Raw genomic sequence first — 23,027 nt, 5'->3', positions numbered from 1 at the left:
CTCACCTTGATGTGTTTTAAATCGAGCTACTGATTAATCTGGCTCTTGGCTTTGTCCTGTCCAAACCCTGTTACTGCGTTAAACACCCCCCCCCCCCCCCCCTTTTTTTTTTTTTTTTTTTTTTTTTTTGTGGTCAGACAGGTCCACTTATCTGCATCCAGCTAATCTAGTAGGAAATGTTAATGGCTTCCCTGGCCACGAGGCCCAAGCCTTCAGGGTCACCACTGTCTTTGCTGAGGCCACTTCCTCTTTTGGACCGGTGACAGGAGGCCTTGAAATTCCCACAGAGGAAGCCTTTTTCAGTTTGATGTAGACAGTAAGTCAGGTTATTCCTAACAGGAGCAGTCAACATTGAATAGAGCATCCATGTGGTTAGATACTGTCGTCATGGTATAATTGTAACCTGTTTAACCCTGTTAGGGCAAAGTCAGTAATAAAAAGTGACCCTATTCTTAGTGGGGGGTTTGTTTTGGGGGAAGGGGTTTAGTTTGTTTTTGTGGTATCCTGATTGCTGAGACTTGGGAGAACTGTTTTAAAAGCCGATAGGAGTATGTAGACCTCGTAGAGTTAATATGACAGTGTGCAGGCTTGTTACATCTTGATCAAAGAACCATTTATCCAAATATTATTTATTTATGAAAGAATCAAGAGGTTTAATCTTTGTTTGCAGACTTTTGATTCAGATAAAACATGTAGGCTCTTTAATTGTCAAAAATACTGAATATAAATGTATGGACAAATTCAAGGCATCAGATCTTAGATGTCTGTGAACCAAATGGGCCAGACTTCAGTGCCAAAAAGGTGCTGTTATAACCCAGATATCGATTTTTTTTCTGGAAATTGCATTTTAAAAATTGTGAGAAGTCTGATATTTGAGGACAAGACAATTACCCTTTCACAGCCCTGAATATGCTATTAAAGGGTAAGGAGTGTCTTCTCCTTGGATTAAAGGTATCTTTGGGAAACTTTCCCAATAGGACGAGTGTTTTCTTGAGAATAAGGAAATGAAGGTCACGTCAAAGTTTCGTACATGGTTCAGAAACGAGTTAACATTCCTGATTTGTTCAACAGCTACAAATTAAGCAGAACTTTATTCTTGTTAAGTCCTCCTGTTTCTGATTTATGATCTACCTCCAAGATGGTGTTGGACCGATTTGTTTCCATTGTCCAGTTGTGGTCATGACGAGCTAACGTTGATGCATTCCTGGACTACTATCATTGCAATATGCAGTGGATTATCGGTTTCTTTTACACTAGAGAAGATGCCACTGATATTTTTACCTTCCTGCTGTCTCTCTCTCCTTGGGTCTCTTCCTTTATATCTGTGGTTACTTCTCCTTTTCTACCTCTTTTTATGAAAACTCCCCCTTTCCTCCCCCCTTCAGTATCTGTGCAGCATCACTGGAGCATTGCGTTTCACCCCAGAGATCAGCTTCCCATCGGTTTGCTCCATTTCTCCTCCACCTCTTCTCCCACTCTTTCTCTCCTCATTTGCATCATCTCTGTCTCTCCTGTCCGAATTAACCCCTCCATATCTGTCTAATACAGTCTCATGGCTGACTTCAGCCCAACTCACCCCTCCCTCCCCGCACAGAGACCTTTCTCACCCCACCACCCTCCCTTTAATTATCTGTGCCTATCCAAGGGCAGCTAACGACCAGCTAGAAAGGCTAATTGATTTCAGCCTCTTCTCTTCTTCTTTCGTCTCATCTTCTCTTTTCTGCTGTAAGATAAAACAAAGCACACATGTTTTCTGCATGGATTTAAAGCAGAATTAGTGGCTCATTTTGCTCCTCACCTTGTTAGAAGCCCCTCCATTTGACGGTGATTTATCTTAAATGCACATTAGGTCAGGCAGCTAGCTGATGCTCTTATCCACGCTCTATCTATCTATCTATTAATCTATTAATTAGAGGGCTAATTAGGCCAGAAGAGAAGCCACTGACACCATGTCACTCTTAACCCCCGAATCCTACCGCTCATTACCACACACACACACACACACACACCCACCCCACACACACACACACACACACTCTGTAATTAATGACGGGCTTTAACAGCAGTGTGGTGGCTCATACATCTCAGCTTCTCTCTGCAGGCTGAGCTGAGCTGGAGAATCCTCTTTTTATCTGCATTTAACTTTTCTTTATTTTTACTTCATGGACGAAAAACTCAGACAGGACATTACCAAATCTGTCAGATATATGTTTAACCCCCTAAGCCCTACTGGTTTGGACTCTTTGTGCTTTACAGCAATGTAGAGATTCATAAAGATGCTGGAAACACAGGTTTTGGTCCACATTGACATGATAGCGTAACACAGCTGCTGCTGATCGGCTGCACATCCATGATGAGAATCCTCCGGTCCACCACATCCTAAATGGTTAGCTAGTGTTTTTTTCCAATCTTTTTTTAAATTTTAGTCTCGATCTTTTTGTTTAGCTGACAAAGGTAGCACCCAGGTGTGGTCTTCTACTTCTGTACTTCACCTACTTCAGGGTGTGACATGCTCTGCTTTCAGAGATGCGCTCGGTGGTTATTTGAGTTACTCAAAGTTTGAGTTATTCTCAGACTTCTCTCAGAGAAATGCTGCTCACTGGGTATTTAATGATTGTATTTTCAGATCATTTTCTGTGAACCCTAGAAGTGGTTGTGTGATAAAATCCTGGTAGTTCAGCAGTTTATTAAATGTTTGGACCAACAACCAGGTGGAACCAGGTGTGTTCAAGGTGGAAATAACATCTCTTTCTCATTCTGATGCCCTGTTTGAACATCATGTCCCCTCGACCATATCTACCTGAATACATTGAGTTGCTCCCATGTGATTGTCTGATTTAGATATTTGCTTTAAAAGCAACTGATGAACAGGTGTATCAAACCAAGTGGCTGGTGAGTGAGTCCTGAAACATTCAGTGGCATATTTTAGTCATCTGGCATCCAGACAGTATATTTGCAGAGGGGAGGCCTCAATGAAGCCAAAACAATAGAACAGTGAAAGAAAAGATAGCAAACAGCGAGACTTTAGTCCTCACTGTGTTTGTGGTGATTTTCTTGCTGGTAGAATTTGAGACAGATTAGAAAGGAGTATTGACTTTGTGTATCAAAGTTTTTTGTTGTTGTTGTTGTTTTTTTAAGTTGAAATGGCCTCACTTCTGGTTTTGTGAGGTTCTAAATAAAATTAGTCATCAGATTAATTTTCCGCTTGTTCTACCTGACAAATATAAATATAAAAAAGGATAAGATACATTATTTTTATCCTAAAACTTGAGAAATTATTGTTGAGTTAATAAGAAGTCTTTGCTCTTGCTTCCATCAAACTGTATTCAAAGTGTTCATTTCTGCTGTTGAGGATCCATCGGGCTCTTTCTGGTGTCAGGTCTCTTCAGGTTTTGTTTGGTGGTAATTATGGTAATTAGCCTGGTGTGATTATCGGGGTGTGTGTGCTGGTGTTCAGCTCTCTGTCAATGCTGTGTTGTGGGGTCGTGGGCAGATGACCCTCTTAAACACACACACACAGAGCAGTGGGGGAGCAGCTGGTGGGACGTCCAACGGTGGTCGGTCACTCGGTCGGGCCTCTGGCTTTAGCCGGGCAGGAAACTCGGTGTGTATGTAAACACAGCGGGACAAAGCGGCCGCTCAGGGGTAACATTGACACACACACTGGATACACGCACACACACAATGAGAGGTCTCCAGAGCTCAAACAACAGACAGGAAATCGGAGAAGCACAGTGGGCCCAGTGTGGCGCCCTGAGTGACCCCCAAACAAAATCACACTATGCCCCACTGTCTCCAACAGAGACCGAGACCCAACACCACAACACAGCCGCTGATGGAGCTGTCAATCAACAGGTCTACTCAGCTAATGTTTCAACAGGGTGCAGCAGCTACACTAAGACACAAAGCCTCTTGAAAAGTTTATTATCATCCGTATAACTTCAGATTTTCAGTTTCCATCAAGAAAGTTGACTCTGCTGTTTTATTCTTCTGTTTTTCACTGCTAGCATCAAGACAATCCAAAACACTAACTTAAAGGGTTTTATTTAAATAATGTAATTGTGATTGTCATGTTTAGCTAAAGGGATTCTTTCATTTTTATCCTCTATCAGAACAAACCGGAGTATGACCAATATCTAACTATGTTTAACATCAGCAGAACATTGGATTTATAAAGTTTGTTTGGATTTTGGAATTAAAACTTACACCAAATACTCAGGAAGATAACATTACACACTTCCTGCTTGATGTTTGATTTGGAGAAGGTGGTATGAACAAAAAGACAGCAGGAGTGACAGAGTTGAAGTTGCTAACATTGTCATTGTTAGTGACCAGGATGGACAGGGTTGGAAACGAGTACATCAGATGGACAGCTCAGGTTAGAGAGGTGAGGCTGAAATGGTTTGTACATGTGCAGAGGAGGGAGGGTGGATAATTGAAACTGCCAGGCCAGAGGAAAACAGGAAGACCTCAGAGAAGATTCATGGATGTAGTTAAAGTGGGTGAGATGGAGGCAGATGATCCGCTGTAGTGAAGCCAAAAGTCGAAGGAGTTAATGTTACCAAGTCACAATGCATTTTTTTAACTCGAGGGTCAAGACATCCTACCTCACTGGTCACATTTCAATAGTAGTAGTAGGAAAAAAAGGTTTATTTTACTCCATAGTACTACCTAAAGTACAACTCAGTGCCTGTTATACTGCACTTTAAAACTGTGCTGACAGACAGAGCCTCTTCTATTCTGTGTTGTGCGCTATTATTTAGCAAGTCACAAATGCACAACAATGGTCGTAAAGAGTAAAACTTTTACATTTTTACTCCTGTTTACACTCACTGGATTGCAAATCAGGTCTGGTGTGACTTCTGCAACTTTCCAATTTGGAAATTCAACTTGATGGAGCGTTCTCACTGAAAATTCCAGCTTTCAAACTTGTATCTGGTGTTTGTAGCTTTGTACTGAAAATCTTAGTTCTGAGAAAATTTGAAAACCTCATAAAAAAAAACTGCAGATTCTATTTGAACAGGACATCTGAGGTGAATAAAGTCTGGGATAAATTAAGATGCTACGGCTTTTATTAAGAACAAATTAGCAGACCAAACCACAGACCAGTGATGCCATGCCCAAAGCCATAATAAAAATTAAAGTAGCATTACAGCAATGAAACGGTGAAAACATGAACCACACAAAGGGACAGCCCACATGAGATCCTGTGAAAACGGCATAAACTGAAGGTCAGAGTCGTGTTCCTACTAATCGTCCGACATGAGCTCATTCAGGAGGAGCTCATGTCACACATGTTTGTGTGAACGGAGCAGTGAGGACAGTAGAAACAGTAGATGCATGAAGGCTTGTTTCCTCTGGCTGGTGCAGTTTTTATCATTTAATTTAACTGACTGACACACACAAACACACATTATAACCCCTCTGGGCTCTGCTTGACATACTTGCAGTGTTGTGTGTGTGTGTTTTCCTGTCACAAGCGATCTCACCGGGACTCATGTTTAATTATCTACCCAGCATGCCTTGGTGCAGGGGCACAGCTCTTTGTCTAATGGGATGTGAAAAGACACACACACGAGCACGTACATTCAGACACATGTTAACACATAGTGTCACACACACGCACGCACACACACGCTCTGTGTGGTTAATTAGTGCAATTAGCCTCTCCACTGTCCAGAGCTGTGTGTTTTCAAGACTCGTTAGCTCGTGATGAAGGAGAGTCACTGTTTACTGCGACACACACACACCGAACACGCAGCCAAACAAACAACTACACATATGCTAAACAATAACCAAAACAAGCGACTCGTACAAAAAATAAGAAGTCAATAAACTCACACGCTAAAAACTCTCCAACCAAAACACAAACCAACAGGAAGAATAAAATGCTAAATCAAATGCGCAGTAAACACACCACAGAACACAAGCTCAACAAATAACCAAACTCATATAAACATACTGTGAACAAACTACCAAACACTCCATAAACAAACACCCGAACACACCGTCAATAACCCAGCAAACAAAACCTCAATAACCACTCAAACATACAGTAAACAAATTCCAAATACATAAATAAATAAACCACCAAACAAATTGAAGAACCAAAAGAATGCTAAAGAAAAAACAAAAAAAACAAATAGCGAAAGATACAATTCAATTCTTATTTATATAGCGCTAAAATCACACCAGCAGTTGCTTCAAGTTGTTTCATACTGTAAAGTAAGGAGCCTACAACAATACAGAGAAAACCCCAACAATCAGATGACCTTATTAGCTAAAACATGGTGACAGTGGGAAGAATTATCTCCCTTTTGACAGAAAGAAAATCAACAGCAGTACCAAAATAAACATAGATTCTAAAAGTTCAAGCTTCTACCGAACAACCAACTATATTCAGAACCAAAACAAACACAGTAAACACATCCCGATCTGTGTGCCTGAGGTGACCACATTCTGTCGTTGATATCAGGCACCTAATTTGGCACCACTGACAAGAGTGGGCTTTCTACCCCAACACCTCACTGGGTTGTCAAACCTGCTTTGGGTCTCAGGGGGTGCTAAGACAGAACTGAAGCTCTGTTGGTGAAAAAACAGGTACAGGTTATCTAAAAAAGCAGTGATGCTGGTATTTCAAGACAGGACATTGATATATATAATCTGTTTGAATGTAAATGTCATGTCATTTCAGGACATGTTAAGGACACCATTGGGTCAAAATACTGGTGAAGACCTGCTTTAAATATGATGGCAATAATACAAAATCTGCCATGCTTCTTCTTGAAGCCAGTCAGAAAAGAACAGTTTGAGTCTCTTTGAGCACCTAGGGTTGAGCCCTCTTCTTCTCTGACTTACATCGGCTCTCTGCAGCCCCTTAGCAACTCCGGTGGCGGGGGAAGGCATGCGTTTCCTGGGTCCAGTGGCCTCACATTTCCTCCCTGTCCTCTGGAGGACAGAAGGCCAGAGCCCTGCTGAGCACACACACCAACAAACATAGGCAGACACACACACCCAGCGACACCTCCAGGCTTTGTCCGGGGGCTGTCGGCCGTAGTCTGGAGCCCAGCCTCCCTACTCTCTCTCTGGGCTGGGGCAGGAAGGGAAAGCCCCCGGGACATTCCGTGATGCTAGCCGCCGCCACCACACCCCTGCACACACACTCACACTGGTATCCAGGAAGAGAGTTAATGAGATTCTGCAGGTTCCCACACTGACTGAAAACTTCTTTTTTAAACTTTTAACACTCGCTGTTCCCACAGTTTGTCTCCCATCAAGCCTCCCAGCATCTCCACTTTACTCCACACACTGCACCAAATTTTATAATCACACAGATTCTTCTATCGGGAGACAATGGGTTAAGTCAGAGTTTAACAGGTGACTTAAGTGTAGAGTGTAGTGTAAGTATAGTGCCGTAATCACAGTTAAGAGCCAAGAACTGTTGTATGTCCAAGGGTAAAGAATGGAAAAGCAAAAAAACCCCAGCTTTATTTGCATGATTGTGTGCAGAAATGGTGATTTGTAAGAGATCAACAAGAGGTCTGCAATAATTTTACATTGACTCAAGTAGAAGAGGCACTGAAATTGTGATTCTATTTTCTAATCTGTGATGTTTTGAAGTGAAAGACCTAAAGCAGCAAGAGTTCCTGCTCAAAAAGCAGGTACATAGAGGCCAAAGTGACAGATGAGTTGGGTTAACTCAGCGTAAAGTATTCCTTTATATACTCTGTCATTTTAACTTGGTTGGTTGCTTGAGGGTTGAACCTTGAACTTGTTAGAGTGCCTTTGAACGTGTAAGCATTGGATGACTGTCCATGTATAAAGAGATTTGTTTGAGGCCCATAGCATGTAGCTGACAGCTGATCACTCGTAGACACTCTGGTTGCATATTTTGTGCCCCATCATCTATCAATCAGCAACATCCTTCACTCATGCTGGCATTCACATCAGTCCTTTACCTTGCTGACTAAAGACTTCTCAGTTACAAGTTGGTAGTCGATGAGCGTGCAAACCCAAACCAAACCACAGAAAGTCGAGGCTTCACTATGTTACTATGGTTATGGTTCAGTTCATTGTTGATATTGAAGACTACCTCAACAAACAATAATCTAAAGGAATCCAATCGAATCTAAAGAACAGTCAAACCAAATTTAGATGAACGATTATTTGGGTGCCAGTAAAAAATGAGTGAGGCAGTAGGAAGAGTTTTTAACCTCTACTCTTTCTCCATTTCCTGCAACCTCCCATCTCACCCCTGAAGGATGTGTTGTTACTGGATGCGAATAGAGTAGAGGGGCAAGGGAGGAGGGGGGACAGCTCAATATCTCTCCCCCAGGGCAGTTCTGCCCCCCCACACTCCCTCCTCTCTGTCCTCTCTCTGGACTAATCCCAGCAGGCTGAATGAGCTGCTGTTTACACGGAGGGATTAGAGCAGAGATTAGAGCGATCAGAGTTGTGGATTAGACAGATCAGCAGTTAATGATACTCGATCGGCGAACAATGCGTCCACGTCCTTTGGCCTTTCACCACGTCTGTCCCTCTGCCTCTCGCTGTGTCTTATTTTACACTCAGAGGAAGAGTGTAAGGGCATTTAAGGGCAAAAAACACTTGTTTAGTTGTTGTATTAAAGCTAAATTTACATCCAAAGCAAAAAAGTGTGTTTACAGCTTCATGTTTCGGGCAGCAATATGACACTTCATGCTACAGCCATTAGATAGCTGTCAGTTCTTAAAGGTTTCTGTTTCTGTTTTCTCCATCAGGGAGGAGCGTGAGCGCTGGATCCGGGCAAAGTACGAGCAGCGTCTCTTTCTGGCGTCGCTGCCCTGCACTGATCTCCCGCTGGGCCAGCAGCTGCTGAGGGCAACCGCCGAGGAGGATCTACGTGCAGTCGTGCTCCTGCTTGCTCACGGGTCCCGACAGCAGGTCAATGAGACCTGCGGAGAAGGAGATGGACGCAACGCGCTTCACCTGGCCAGCCACAAGGGCAACGTGGTCATCACGCAGCTCCTTATCTGGGTAAGAAAAAACAGTGCTGGTATTCCAGTAATTCTGGGGTTTAAAGACAGGAGATGATTGATGACCATTCCTCTCTGATTCTTTCTGCAGTACGGCGTGGACTTGATGGCAAGGGACACCCACGGCAACAGTGCAATGGCATATGCTCGCCAGGCCAGCTGTCAGGAGTGTGTGGACACGCTGGCTCAGTATGGCTGCCCAGATGAACGCAACCCCCTAATGGCCACACCCAACCTTTCACGCCGCAACACCAATCGCAACAACAGCTGCAGCAGCGCCGGCAGTGCCGCGCTCATATGACCAGACAGTTTCCTGTGATGACTCTGAGAAAAATAAACAAACTTCGATTTGGGAGTATCCTGAGCGTTTTATTTTGGGAACCACTACTTTAGCTTTGCCCACTTCACCTGACAACCACCAGTAAACTGATCACAGGTCAGTGGTGATGCTGCGGTCAGGCGTCTGTTTGGGAGAAGAAGTCTAAAGCATGTTGGGAAACATAGCCCATGATCATCAAAGCATTTTGGGAAATGGTTACACGACTTGTGCAGGTCAATGAGTTTTATTGTACCTCGCCACACAGCCTCAGATTTCACACTACAAAGGCCAGTTCCCGCTCAGACTCAACAACAAACTGAACTATAAGCATATCATCTTCTGTCCACAACCTGAAACTGTGAGATCAAATCAATGAGAAGGAAACTCAAGTCTTCGTATCTTCTTTGAGGCAGCCACCCATCAACATCATCTTCACTGCAAATCTCTCGAGGATTCTTTACGACCTCTTCACCTTCTTTCAGCTGTCATTTTTTTTAATTTTCTGCAAACCAACCGGCTTTACACATTTTTGTTTTGTTTTTTTTAATGTGAAAAAAATCTTGATGTTAAAAAAAAATATCAGCTTAGAGGTAAAACATAAGTGTGATAGATCGCATGTCCTAGACACTTTTTCTACTTTAATTTAAGGCATTTTTCTCGACTGTGTATATTGTATCTCGATGTGCATTGCTGGACCAATGGTAAAAAATGCTAACAGGGGAAGGGTTTTTGTTTTTCCTTTTTTTTAAGCTATCGGGTGTATAAAGTCATTAAGTGTACAGAAGCTCTTGCCAGGCTCAGGGACTGGGGACTGTCGATCGTCAGCGCTCATTGTCTTTTTTCCCAGCGAGTTCTTTAGATGAAACAACCTGTTTTCACTTCACTTAGTTCCAACTACATTCAGATTTTTGTCAACACTCAAGTTGCTCAAAATTGCTTCACTTAATTGGTTGGATGCCTAAGGCATCGAACCAAGAGATCGATTGGTGGCCCTCTGGCAGCCACTGGTCACTGGTTGGCAACTGGTCGCTAGAGGTTGCTGGCAGTCACTAGGTGGTTGCAAAGAGGTGTACAGTACTGTACTGAAAACCTTCTTGCAATTGCTTGGAAGACTCTCCTTGTCTGCAAACACTGACCAACTACTTGCCAAGCGATAGTAAAACTGCAAAGGGTGCGACAAAAAGCTGGAAATGGGGACCGTTCGGCTTCAACGTAAAAGTTGCACTTTTTGAAACATGTTCGTTGCATTATCCATTAATCACCATAAGAGCAAAGTGGTCGATCGAGCGGTTGAACATTTTTCTGTATGTTGCCGATAGTTTGTGGCACAAGTTGGTTTATAAATTTGGTTTGCCATCCAGATCCTGGCTCAGCTGGGAATTAACCTGCTGATGAGCATCTATATGTAGGATTTCAAACCTTTTCTTATGCTGAAGGTTTTATCGTCTGAACTGAGTGAACTATAAGCATCTTAAACCCAAACCTGGTTTACATCCTGATGAAAAAGCATTTAATCTGAACTCTGTCCCTGGAGTTAATTTTATTAATGTAAAAAAATGGAAAAGATACAGAAGCAGCTGTCGGAGCAAAAAAGGGAAATTATTGTCTTCAGGTGTTTTTGTTTTTTTGTTTTTTTTTTTGTTTGCTATCTGTCCAGACACAATGATGGGGAGACGATTGGTGGTCCCTGCCATCACCGCCACTTTTTTATCTATCCCGTCCAATCAGGCAGTCTCCCCGATCTGCTCAGCGAATCACTAAGAAGGGCTTCTTTTTCTTCTTCTCTGGTCTGAAAACGTCTTTGTTGTAAATAATCCTCTTCTCTTTTTCTGTCGCTTTCTCTCTTTCATTTGAAGCATCATGTAAATTAGAGAACACAGTAAGTACTTAGAGTATGTGAGGTTGCAGAGTGGAAGTGGTTTATTCTAATGTGTTTCTTCATGTGCTGAACCATGAAGAAACCAGGAAGAAAAACTTTTGCAGGTGTCTAAACCTGTGGTTCCCAACATGAGAATCTTTACAGACTAAAGGGTCAACGGACGGTTTACAGCAAAGGAAATCAGAAAATACAGATCCAAGTTGCTTTTTTAATGAGAAAGAACAAACCCAAAGGGAAGCTTATAAAAAGTCTACATCTTCTCAAATTTAGGTCTACCCTGACTTTAACAAATGTGGTAAAAATTAAGTTAAGACGCAGTATAAAAGTGTTGAGTTTACTTTTGGGGGCATTTGGGGCCACAATAGCACTAGATGTGGTTGAGTTTGAGTCAGGCTCAAATCTGATTATTTAATGAGCTTAGAAAAAGTCTACATCTGGTGAAGTTTCGTTACATAATACTCACTAAACTTGAGTACATTTGACTCAAGACCAAGTGTAAATGTGGAGGTCAGCACTACCACCAAGGTTTGAGTCATAATGCAGTCAAAATGTGGATAACTTAAACTCAAGTTTAAACACTTGGTCATTGACCTTTGAGCTTAGACTCTGACCAAATATGATTAAATTGGGCAACATGTGGTCAAGATGGAGTCTGGACAGAAGACTGTAGTTTATAAGTATTCTAGCCATAACCAAATTGGGTTCACAGTATTAACCAAATCTTTACATTTGTCTAATGGGCTCAAAAAGTTTACCAAAACTAGGAAAGATTAAATCTGGTAAACTCTAGCTCAAGTCTAAAGCAAGTTTAATTTTGTTCCAGAAAAAGACCAAACAGGGTAACGCTGAAGCCAAGTATAAATTTAGTCAGATTTTAGTTTAAACTTACAAAGTCTACTCATGCTAAATTTAGGGCTATATTGTTCATCACATGGTGTTATATTTCAAGACTGAGTCTAAATGTAGAGAATCTTTGGATCAAAACTGAGGCCAAGTTTCAATGTAGACCAGATCCAACAATATGAGAAAGTCATGGCCAAGCCCTAAAGAGTCTTACTATTATGGAAACATGGAAAAAATGAACTGTCATAGAGCTAAAAAGAAAATATCATTACCTACACTTATGAAAGAACATTAAAAAAGTTAATCTTCAGTATAGAATTCCACATTTCCCAACCTTTTACCACTTGACTTTCTCATTGATAATGAGAATATTTTAAAGACTCTGATACAAACACATGGACAAAGTCAAGCTGGACAGTGGACAGCATACATTAAGACTACCCTGAATGTTTACGGATGTGTTTACATTTGTCCAATTGGTCTGCATGGCCATTAACTGTTAGACAAGATGAAGTTTACTTCATACTAGCCCTTATATTTTAAAATCACCATGAGCTAGAAATGTTGGGAACCACTGGCACAAAGGTCCATTTGGATTTAATGTCGGTTGCAGGTTAATTTCAGGTGTTTTAAAAACACCTTTTTTAATCCTGGTGATATAGATTTTTCTGTTGGTTGTTGAAATGTGTAGAATGAAGGCCTTCAGATGAAGATAGTTGGGGAACTAGTTTCCCAAACTCAACATTTATGTGATGATTCAGACAGTATGTTGCTCCTCAGCTCGGATCTTCAACTTTCTCCTGTTTCGCCCTCTAATGTAAATGTTGCTGCAGCGGTTGAGTAGCAGCTCTCAACCCGACTGTGTATCCAAGCAATATTCATAAAAACCTTCATGCTCACATCCTAACTTTGTATACTAACATCGCTTTAATATTCACATGAAAACACAAAAACGCACTGTAGAAATGGAAGAAGGATCAAAAAGCAAGAAACAAATGTTTTTCCATCAACATAAACACATTTGTCCTCCTTTTGCCTTTTTTGTTTTTGCACGCCTGCCTTGATGTTCCTAATTTTTGTTGTTGCTATACGTGTCACGCTCCATTTTCCTTACCAGTCATCTTCAAGACGCCGTTCTATTTCCTGTAAATGACAAACCAAGACTATTATTTTTATTGGATCATTTTAGTTTGTTTTCATATCTGACCCATCCCACAGCTGTCCAGAAACAGGACAGGGAAAAAAGACGTCCATTTATTTATGACAGAAATGCACTAATTTACTGCTTTATTTCACCTATCTTAAACACAACTCTTCTACCATCTTCCTTTATGTTCTGTCAGTAACTGACATTGGCTTTTTCTAAGCGGTGGCGGCTTCAGGTTGTTTCCTTTAGAATAAAATTGTATTTATTTTATTTTAAAATCGTGTGAGCAGAAAAATTTGAAGTGTAATTAATAATGCTAACTGTAGATAGTAGTAAACAAACTAACGAGAGCATTGCGCTAGAGTTTCCGTTTACAAGCGCTTGTTAATGCAACTACAGATCAGTTAGCTGGTGATAGCTAATAGAGAGGAGGTGAACATTAGTTGTCACTTTGCTGCAGATTTATGCTCATTCAGGTTTGAGACTCAAAGCTAAAATCGAAAAATTGCTGAGTCATCTGTCACCTAAGCTAACACCTAGCAGTGAGCAAACCAGCATTGTTTTAGGTTAACAGTGCATTTCCCCTTCTAAATATTAATTAAATAAATAGTGAAATAGGAATAGAGAATCGAAACATCGAGGCTCATAAGCTGTAGATATGTTAACTGAACTAAGCTAAGTGAGGGGAAGAGGGGCATAAGCTAAACTTCCCACCATAAAAATGCAAACTGTGACAAACATTGTTTTAAAAAAGATTTTCCCAGCTTCCAAGTAAACAATCTAAGTCAGTCATCTGCTTTCCATTAGAAGTTTAGCAGAACATGAAAACAATATGTGGATAATAGAAACATGGTGTGAAGAGCAGCTAGCTAAACTCTGCTAGCAGAGCATATGGGGTGCTGTATCTCCTTGAATATGAAGACTTGACTCTTCACAGATGTTTCTGTTGTTCCGTTCACATTTTCTTAGTCTCATGATTGAGGAGAAAACATAGAAAATATCTGTTTTTGTGTATATTTTGAAGCTAAAACATGCTGTGAAGCTCCAGCTAGCGGTCAGTTAGCTCAGTGGCCAGTAGCATGGCGCAATATGTTTCCTAGCCTAGGATCTTTCGGCTGAAGCCGCCTGCGTGTAGATAAATTATGTCATGGTAACTGCGTTAATATGTCTGCACTGCTCTCGCCACCGCCAACACTTGTACATAGACATCAACAGAACGAAGAAATAATATGGTCAATGTCTAGTTGTGTTACCTCATGTAGCCTCCTTAACCCCACCCAACTGGGCTGTCCACTACATTATTTATAAATGCACCCCTCGAGGAAGACTCGGCCCCCTTAAACCTACATTTTTGTATAATTTTCTCCATCCACTTTTTATTATTGTTGTTCTGATTTATCATCCAGACACATTATTGTTCTTATTGTCACTGTTAATCTAATAATTATTATTATTGTTGTTGATGTTGTTGTTATTATTGTTATTGAATTTTTGTTTGATGTACAGTACCGTTGTATGAAAATTCTACCTAATACAGAGTCTTCTACTGTAATGTGTCTCTTTTCAATAAAGACAAGAATAATGCTTCTTATTATAACTTGAAGTGTGTGGTCAGTGTTTTTGAAGTGGATGTCTTCAATATTTAGGCATGTATTTCATATTTTTTTCATTTCCTGGTCACACCTGTGGGAATTTTACTTTGGTTTATGTTAGTTTTCTCTATTTGTGGTGTAGGAGGTGGAGAACGAGTATTACCATAATGTAAAAGTATACATAAAACCACATAAACCACTCTGTTGTGGTACTTTACAAAGTTCATTAGTTCTGGTTAGCCCACAAATCATTAAAATGATGAAACAAGTCAAAGTTTAAGAATGGTTGAGATTTTGCCCCGCAACCATCTCTGAGGTTTGCAGAGAATGGGCCAAGAGAGAGAGGGTTAGGGTTAGTCTAGTAACCGGCAGTTCTTTGGGAGAAAATATATTTTCCCAGGTCAGAGGAGAATGGCCAGACTTCTTTGAAGGCAACAGCAACTAAAATCACCACTCATTGCAACCACAGTATGTAGAAGAGCATCACTGAAGACCAAAGCGGCTCACAATTCACACATGCTCACCAAAACTTGACAATAGAAGATAAAAATAAATGTTACCTGGTCTGATGAGCCTCAGTTTCTGCTGTGACATTTAGATGGAAGGGTCAGAATGCGGTGTTAGATTTACACCAAAATGAGGTTTTACTTCTCACCACTAAAGCAGAAATTTTTCAGTTGTTGGATATGTACCTACTTGACTTTTAGCATCTTTCGTCCATTGTTACGGGATCTTCATCAGCAGGTGACACTCAAGCAAAGTCTCTTTTTGTTTCTTTTTACTCAAAAGTCAAGCATTGTTGAAATACAAAATTTATTTATTATTCTATAAGAAACCTGACAATTTTCGAATGATTCAAATTTAAAATTAGTGATTTTTTTTAACTGGAGTTTGTAATGAGAGACTCAATCATGTTAAAAGTTTAGCTTCGAAAAGCTAAAGTTAACACTTTTAACTGTGTGTTAAAGATTCAGAAATCAATATATTTGTTGTTTTGTCATTATTAGAAACTCACTTATTTGTTTTCGGTTATTGTGGGATGGAAATCTAAAATAAGAGAAGGGATGGGATTGTTTTTTAAGTCCTAAAAAGAGTTTTTATTACATCAAACTCAAACAAGTTTTTCAGTGGAAGTTTTGAATGAGAGAATCTGTCAGCTTTTCCAAGGGCTTCTGGGAATCGTTAAATTTTATTGTCGTGGCTGTGGACAACAGATAGGTGACAGGAGGCTCAGTGATCTCCCTGTGGTGACCACCACAGAAGAAGAAGAAGGAGAAGATGCGTTTTGGCCTCCTTGACGTCAGAATTAATCAGCAGGAGCTGAACTGCAGCCGGGCGAGTTGGTGTTAATTCAGGGAGGCGGGGGTAGCTGGGCTGAGGCTGATCCCCCCGGGTCTCATTTATCAGTCGCCTGCGACGGCTCGAGTTGATTACAATTTGCAAAAAAGAAAAAAAGTCATTAGAGTCGCAGGCAGCGCTGACTGTTCACACTGTGCAGGGTCCAGTCCGGATTTAGGTTTCTGTCGCCTTACTCTGAGCTCACATCTGGTTTTTATTGACACTTAGAGTCACATTAAATCAGAATTCCTCATCCACAGCTCTGACGTCACGACAATCATCACAATTACGCAACGGGTGAAGACAGAGCCTTTACCTCCTCGCTTATAACCAGGGTCCATGTAGAACCATGTTAGAGCAGAAAGAAACTAGATTTAAAGATGCAGTCGTTCATTTAGATTTGGCCAAATTGCTAATTGTGGGTGAGATGATGGATTTGACTCAGGCTGCTGCACATGAGAACATTTTTTCTGGTATAGAGTGTGACGGTGCCAGTATTTTGAGGAGTAAAAGTGTCGGAAATGTACCTTTAAATTTCCCGCATTTCTGTATAAAAACAGACTAAGTAAACATTAAATTACTGTAATTTTACAAGTGAAAACAACCCGAAGAACACTTGTTATTTTCTTCATTAAGAGTCTGAAATGTGCAATAAATTTTCATTTTATCAATAAAATATAACTGAAAAGGCTTCAACATCAAAAAACATCACGGACAACTGTATCCACATGTTTCCTTTTCTTCAAGCCACCCTTAAAATATTCCCCTTTTCAGATCATTTTTATAGATATGGAGATTATTTTTTGATATGATAATAGGCCTAAACAGCGCATGCGTCAGTGCGCACAGGCGCGTCTACATCCAAACTGACTCCTGGGTTTCACTCTGAGGATTTAATTTTGTTTCAGGTAAACTTCAGAGCCAATCAGGACGCAGTTTCTGAAACCAGGCGAGAACGTGAGGCCGCATGCCGCCCCCCACCCCAACCACCATCGCCGCCACGCAGGCACGTGCAGCTGGTGGGATGACGTCACGTTCAGGTGAATTTCTCCTCTTCCTTTTTTTTGTTTAGCCGCTGATGTTTTAGGATAATAAAAATTTGTTTCCGGAATAAAATGAACCTGATAGAAACCCACGTGACCACCTCTGCTCTCGGTGGAGACGCCATGGCGCGCTCCCGTTTGCCTGAAACTTTGTTAAAATGCTACGAGAATGCGCAATTCAGTCCGCGCAACAGGCTGAAAACATAAACACACATCAAAGTTTAACGACATTGTAATACTGTTTTCATTTTTTAACAATTAAAATTTAAAGTGCACTCAAACTGCAGTTTAAAGCAAACTATAAATAAATATAATAAAACGTTTTAGAATTTAATCTTTATCCTAGTTTTTCTGACTCATTTCAGCTTTGTTGCGTTTCCTTCATGTCTGAAATCAGCTTTAAGGCCTTCAGAATAAAAAATAATAATAATCTAGACATTTAGTTTGTAAAAAATACAGACTTCCGGCCTAGCTGTCATTGATGTTGGTAAAAAATGCCCGTGTTTTTTATTTATTTATTTAGTTTAACTAAAATGGCAGGAAGATGAAGATGATTCCCGGGCATGAATGGAGACACTGCAGCTGTTCAACATCTGATCATCTTTTAATTCACACTTTAATTCATCTTTTTTTTTGTTTCTCGTCACAAGTTTTGTGTAAATAAATTAGCAGCTTCATTCAGTCCAAACAAACAGAAACACACGACTCCTCTGCTTGGTCCCGGAAGTATGTACATGTGGGGGTAGGAGGGGAGGGGGTGTGGGTTGATCAACATGTTGCCGAAACAACCCGTCAGTCTGAGTCTTCCTCCTCCTGCCGCAATTTTCTCTCTCTGTCTCTTTTTTTGTTTTTGGTGCCGCTCAGTCACGCGCTCAGGCTTCAGTTGTTCTTTTATTTATTTATTTTTAACTTCCTGCAGAGAAGAAGAAGTCCGGAGTCAGCCTCTGCAGTCAGTCGGGTTCCTAGTTTGTGGAGATGTCCACAGTGTTTTATGATCAAACCAACTCCGTTCAGAAAAAGCGGAATTTTCTTGCATCGGTGCCGCAGTTTAAAAAAAAAAGAAAAAAAAAGAATCGCACCTCTTTAAACAGTGATGAATAATAATTATTTTCAGATTTTACTTTTTATTTTTTCTAATTTCTCACTTCAATGATGTAAAATTATTTTATAAAAATCAAATGAAATGTAATAAAAAGATAATTATTATCGCAAAGATAATAATAATAGTAATAGTAATAGCGCTGCAGTGAGAAGATTTTTAAAGATTTTACTTCATGAAAAATAATCACATGATTATTTTGAATTATCCTCCTTTATGTTTGAATTTGTCACATTTTCAGATCAGTTTTATTCACTTCATTTGATATTTTTTCTTTTCTCTAAGCTTCGATGAACGAAATCTGTTAAAATAGAAACTATAAAAATAATAAACCCATCACATTAAACTCATTCACGTTTCTTTCTTTTCTTTCTTTCCTTTTTTTAATGAGTTCTGCGATTTTTGAAAATCTTGAATCCGGTATTTTCACAATAAAATAACCCCTCCCCCCTTAAACGCGGCACGCGGCCTCTCAGTCCGGCCTCGGTCCTCCCGCTTCTTCTTCTACGGTCTGGCCTGCTCCATCTGCTGGTGCTGACTCCTTATTGCGAAGCGGCTCACGTGCACGGGGATGGGCACCACTATTTTGGGGTTCCGGGACGGCTCCCCGGACTTGTTGTTTACGTTTCCAGCCTTCACGCGTTTCCACTTCGCGCGCCGGTTCTGGAACCAGATCTTCACCTGCACTTCGCTCAGCTTGAGCGCATGCGCGATCTGGGAGCGCTCGGTGAGGGACAGGTACTTCTTGCAGTGGAACTCCTTCTCCAGCTCCAGCAGCTGCTCGCTGGTAAACGCCGTCCTCCTCCGCCGGTTCTTCCCGCCGCCTCCGCCCCCCGCGCCTCCTCCTCCCGTCCCGGAGCCGCTGCCGGGGGGCCCGTGCAGGTGCGGGCCTTCATCCAGACCTCCCCCTCCTCCGTCTCCGTCCTCTTTGTGGCACATGGAGGTGAGGTTGTCGTCCGAGCTATAGTCCAGGTCGCTGTCCATGGAGAAGCTCTCGTCCTTCCGGCCGCACTCCTCCTCCTTGGAGTCTTCTTTGCTGTGTGCTCTGACTGTGAGGAAGAGGAGGGACACACAGTACCACCAGTGAGACCAGGACAAAACCAACAAACTTTATCAGTTTAAGGCAGAAACAAAAGTGACAAAAAGTCACCAAAATATTTAAACGCGCTTCTTCCGTTTCCCCCTCTAATTTCACAGTTTTGATGCTTCTTTACAAAAGATTTCTGATTATTTTATTCTGAATAATAAATTAAGCGACCCACTAAAATAATTTTCTCTCACAATCGGCACTTTTTATTAATCGCAAAGTTTAATTTACAGCTATTAAATGTAAGAAATGAGCGAAAATGCTCATTTAAGATTTCTTTAAATGCTCCGCGTGTTTGGAGGGAAATCGATTAACATGTAAAAGCCAAAAACTTATTTAGCTATTTTTCTAAATATGTTAAGAAGAAAAGTTCTGTGAGAGATATGTTAGGAGTAGATGCTGTTAGAATAATTAAATATGAGGTTAGATTTACATTTTTAATGCGAACTGTGACGTGTGGAAGCTGAAGGGGTGAGGCGGGCGGTGGCTGCGTTGGGGGTGGAGGTATGTGCGTGGTGGGGTTAGGGGTGCAGTTGTCGTGTCTCGTGTCAATATCCATCATGAGGTGAGTGTTGGTGTGGCTCCAAAGAACGCGCTCTGTGAGGATTTTTATTTTCACGCGTAATTACGCGCGGAGTGTCTCCGCACGGCCTTTTCCCCCCGCACCTCCCCCTCAGCGTGACACTCTAAGGTGTCAGAGATCATCACAAATAAGGGACCCGAGAGGGAACAAATGTGTTTGTTTTATATGAGGAAGCAATAAAAGCGGTGGCGCAGGATTTTTTTTCTTCCCTGTCAGTAAACATTCAAATCAGGATGATTTATCGGCAAAGACAAAAATCAATCAGAATAATTTCAATAATTATTCAAGATTAAATCGACCCACATGGATCCCACTTTTATAAGAATTGTGAAGTTTGGTTTTTAAAACTAATTAATTATTGTTATTATTGTTATTTCTTTTAAAGCTTTAAAATGTTGATTTACAGAAATTAGAAATGAGCGCTGGGCCTGCGAATAATTCCCGAATAATTTATTTTGAAAACGCAAATAAAAACGTTTAAAATCACTGAAGAAAATCACATTTAAATGTCCCAGTTTCTTTTTGAAAATCCTCGTTAAAAAGCAGATTTTTTAAAGTTAATTTCTTGCTTCAATAAAACAGATCAAAACCTGGACGGTTTTTGTTTAAACACGTGAAACTCTGTAAACAATGAGGAAATATTCTCGCGTTTCAGCTTCATTTATTTCTCAACATAACATCTCATCAAACGAACTAAAGTCTTTAAAATTAGGATTTTTTTCCTTCACTGAAATCAGATAAAATGATGAATTCTTCAGCGGGAAGGGATGAGGAACCCGCCTACCTGTGGATGAGTGTACCGGCGTGTCCGTGTCGTGGAAACCCGGCAGCGCCGCAGACTCCTTCCCCTGCAGGAAGCTCTTTCCGTCCTCCGCGTCCAGCCGCAGCTCCTGAGCTTTGTCGAAGACCGCATGCAGTGCCTGAGAGCCGAACTTCCTGGCTGCCTCCTGGTGCTGCTGGGACGGGGAGAAGCCGCCGGGGAGCGAGGCCATGAGGGTGGAGGTGAGCGCCATGCCCTGCGTCAGGCCCTGCGTCAGGCTGGAGCAGAAGCCGCTCTGCAGGCTCGGGATCTGGGGGTGCGGGTGATGTCCGGTGGGGAGCGCCTGTTGGAGGCCCGGGGGTGGCGGTGGGGGCGGCTGGAGCACCACCGACCGGTATGGCATGAACATCGGGTACCCGGTGTAGACGAAGTGTCCCGGGCTGGGCTGAGGAGGCCCCCCGATCAGAGAGTCAATGCTGAAGGCGGTGGTGCTTCCGAGTGGCCGCTGCATCACCATGAAGGACGGACTGAACGCTGCGCTCATATGAACGACCCCTGGAGCTCGGAGGAGACCGGAGAGGAGTCGCTGCGGGCGGAGGAGCCGCGGGGGTCACCGCCGTTGTGAGGAAAGCCCACAGAGGCTCAGAGGAGCGATAATCCCAGCAGAGAAGAGCATCCCATCAGTGCGGCGGAGGAGAGAGAGTCCTTAAGAGGAGCCGAGAGGAGAGAGCAACACTTCTTCCTCCTGATTTTAGTTTCCACACAAAAAACAAAAAAGAAAACCAGAGAATCCACTGTGCGTGTTTCCGCTCGCACTGACGCACAGTGCGCACCTCAGGGTCCCGCGCCGCTCCACTTCAACTTGACCGGACCCGGTGTCACAGCAGCGGGCTCTTCTCCCTTACTCATCCGCTGACACGGTGTGGGTTTGTGTGTGTCCTCGGTGTATGTGTCTGTAAGCGTGTGTGTTTTTTCATCCACTCGGCGCGCGTCCAGCAGTGTTTTGGATTTAAATTGCGCTCCCCTCAGTTTAATTGCGCTGCCTTCTCCGAGAGGGCTCCGCCCCACTCCCCGCGCTCTACGCGCTGATTGGCTGGCTGAGATGACGCGACAGGGCGGCTTTGGTATCCTGGATGAATGGCAATTACACAGAGTGGAACCTCGGGCCATTTAGGCCCGAGAAAACACATCATTGTAAATAATAAGCTACAGATACAGATCATTTAAAAATTCGCATAAATCACCAGGTAATAGTGATCCGGCCAATAATCGGAGCTCCTGAGCTGCATGATTTATGTGCACGGTGATGTTTAGAGCCTTTTTGTAGACACAGAGGAAAGATGCTTTAGTTCAATTCATTTTTTTCTTGGACATTCATCAGAGTGTTGTAGCTGCTTCATGTTCCTCCTTGAAGGCTGGACAGCAGGCTTAAAGTCAAAGCTTCTTTGTCCTTCTCTGGCTGAGAGTTAAAAGCCTCTTTGGTGCCAGACATTCACCTACATCTGTGATGACATCCATCCTTTCATAACCAAATCATATATGTTTGTTTTTAAACATTAGATGGCAGAGAATTTACTTGTTTTCTGTGGAGGGTCAGATCAGACTGCTGGCATAAAGAAAGGTTTTCTGTAAAAGCGCGCTAAGAATTAATTTTGTAATTTGTAGTTTCACCCGATGGCGGCAGTCTTGTCTTGCTGTTTCAGCAGCTAAATCCAGACACTATGATACAGAAGTTTGTCTGTTTGTCTTGTTGTAATATCACATTGTAATGCTCCAGCACTTTACCACCCAGGTTTAATACAGAAAAGCACACTGAAATAATATTTAGGACTAAAATATTTTTTATTCTATCTTTTAAGAGGTCATAAACTTTCATCATTTGCAGTACATATATTCAAGACTAAATAAGCTTAACGTGATGCATTGTATTCATAAAATCAATCATACAGTGTAGTGCTAATAATCCCAAAGAGTTTCAGATGCACTCAAAATTGAGGAAAACTGAATAACTATTAGGTCCACATCTTTTTAATTAAATTTTCCGTTCTGCAAATAAAGATATACATAAGCCCCCTGATAAGGATGAACCATTTTTTAAACACCAGCTCATTTAAAAATTAAACCATAGAATACAAATTGTTTTTAATTGTGCATGTTCCCACTTGGTGATTAGGTGAATATCAAGTTATATGCAGATGATGATGATTTAAATTACAATCCTGCATGTTTGCACACGTTTCAATAAATCAGAGTATCATCTGCATATAAACTGACATTTACCTTAATTCACACAGAAAGCCCCCACGTAGAAGGCTGTACAATT

General features: G+C 41.6%; 2 protein-coding genes across 8 annotated transcripts in view; one reads left to right on the top strand and one right to left on the bottom strand.

The window, feature by feature from the left end:
• agap1 (ArfGAP with GTPase domain, ankyrin repeat and PH domain 1) overlaps positions 1–14,780 on the top strand; it is a 185,051-nt gene extending 170,271 nt beyond the window's left edge. For all 7 annotated transcript variants that reach the window (XM_006800302.2, XM_006800304.2, XM_035911846.2 and 4 more), the window contains 2 exons: positions 8,760–9,015; positions 9,106–14,780. In XM_006800302.2, the coding sequence (XP_006800365.2) occupies positions 8,760–9,015; positions 9,106–9,315 (466 nt within the window). In that variant the 3' untranslated portion in view covers positions 9,316–14,780. The remainder of the gene's footprint in view (positions 1–8,759; positions 9,016–9,105) is intronic.
• Positions 14,781–18,420: 3,640 nt separating this feature from the next.
• Positions 18,421–21,689, bottom strand: gbx2 (gastrulation brain homeobox 2). The gene is made up of 2 exons (XM_006800306.3): positions 20,729–21,689; positions 18,421–19,323 (listed from the first exon to the last, which is right to left on the bottom strand). The coding sequence occupies exons 1-2, from the start codon at positions 21,246–21,248 to the stop codon at positions 18,779–18,781; spliced, it is 1,065 nt and encodes a 354-aa protein (XP_006800369.1). The 5' UTR covers positions 21,249–21,689; the 3' UTR covers positions 18,421–18,778.
• Between the last annotated feature and the right edge of the window lie 1,338 nt (positions 21,690–23,027).

Source organism: Neolamprologus brichardi, chromosome 23 (assembly GCF_056152115.1).
Source record: "Neolamprologus brichardi isolate AB-2024 chromosome 23, ASM5615211v1, whole genome shotgun sequence".
NCBI classification, from domain to species: Eukaryota; Metazoa; Chordata; class Actinopteri; order Cichliformes; family Cichlidae; genus Neolamprologus; species Neolamprologus brichardi.
The sequence above is the reverse complement of the archived record's forward strand: the minus strand, read 5'-3'. Positions and strand labels throughout refer to the sequence as shown.

Bases quoted from the DNA above. Each gene is read 5' to 3' on its own strand.
- gbx2 (XM_006800306.3), bottom strand. From the start codon at position 21,248: ATGAGCGCAGCGTTCAGTCCGTCCTTCATGGTGATGCAGCGGCCACTC. The intron at 19,324-20,728 runs GTAGGCGGGTTC...TCTTCCTCACAG, and splicing joins GCCGGTACACTCATCCACAG to TCAGAGCACACAGCAAAGAA.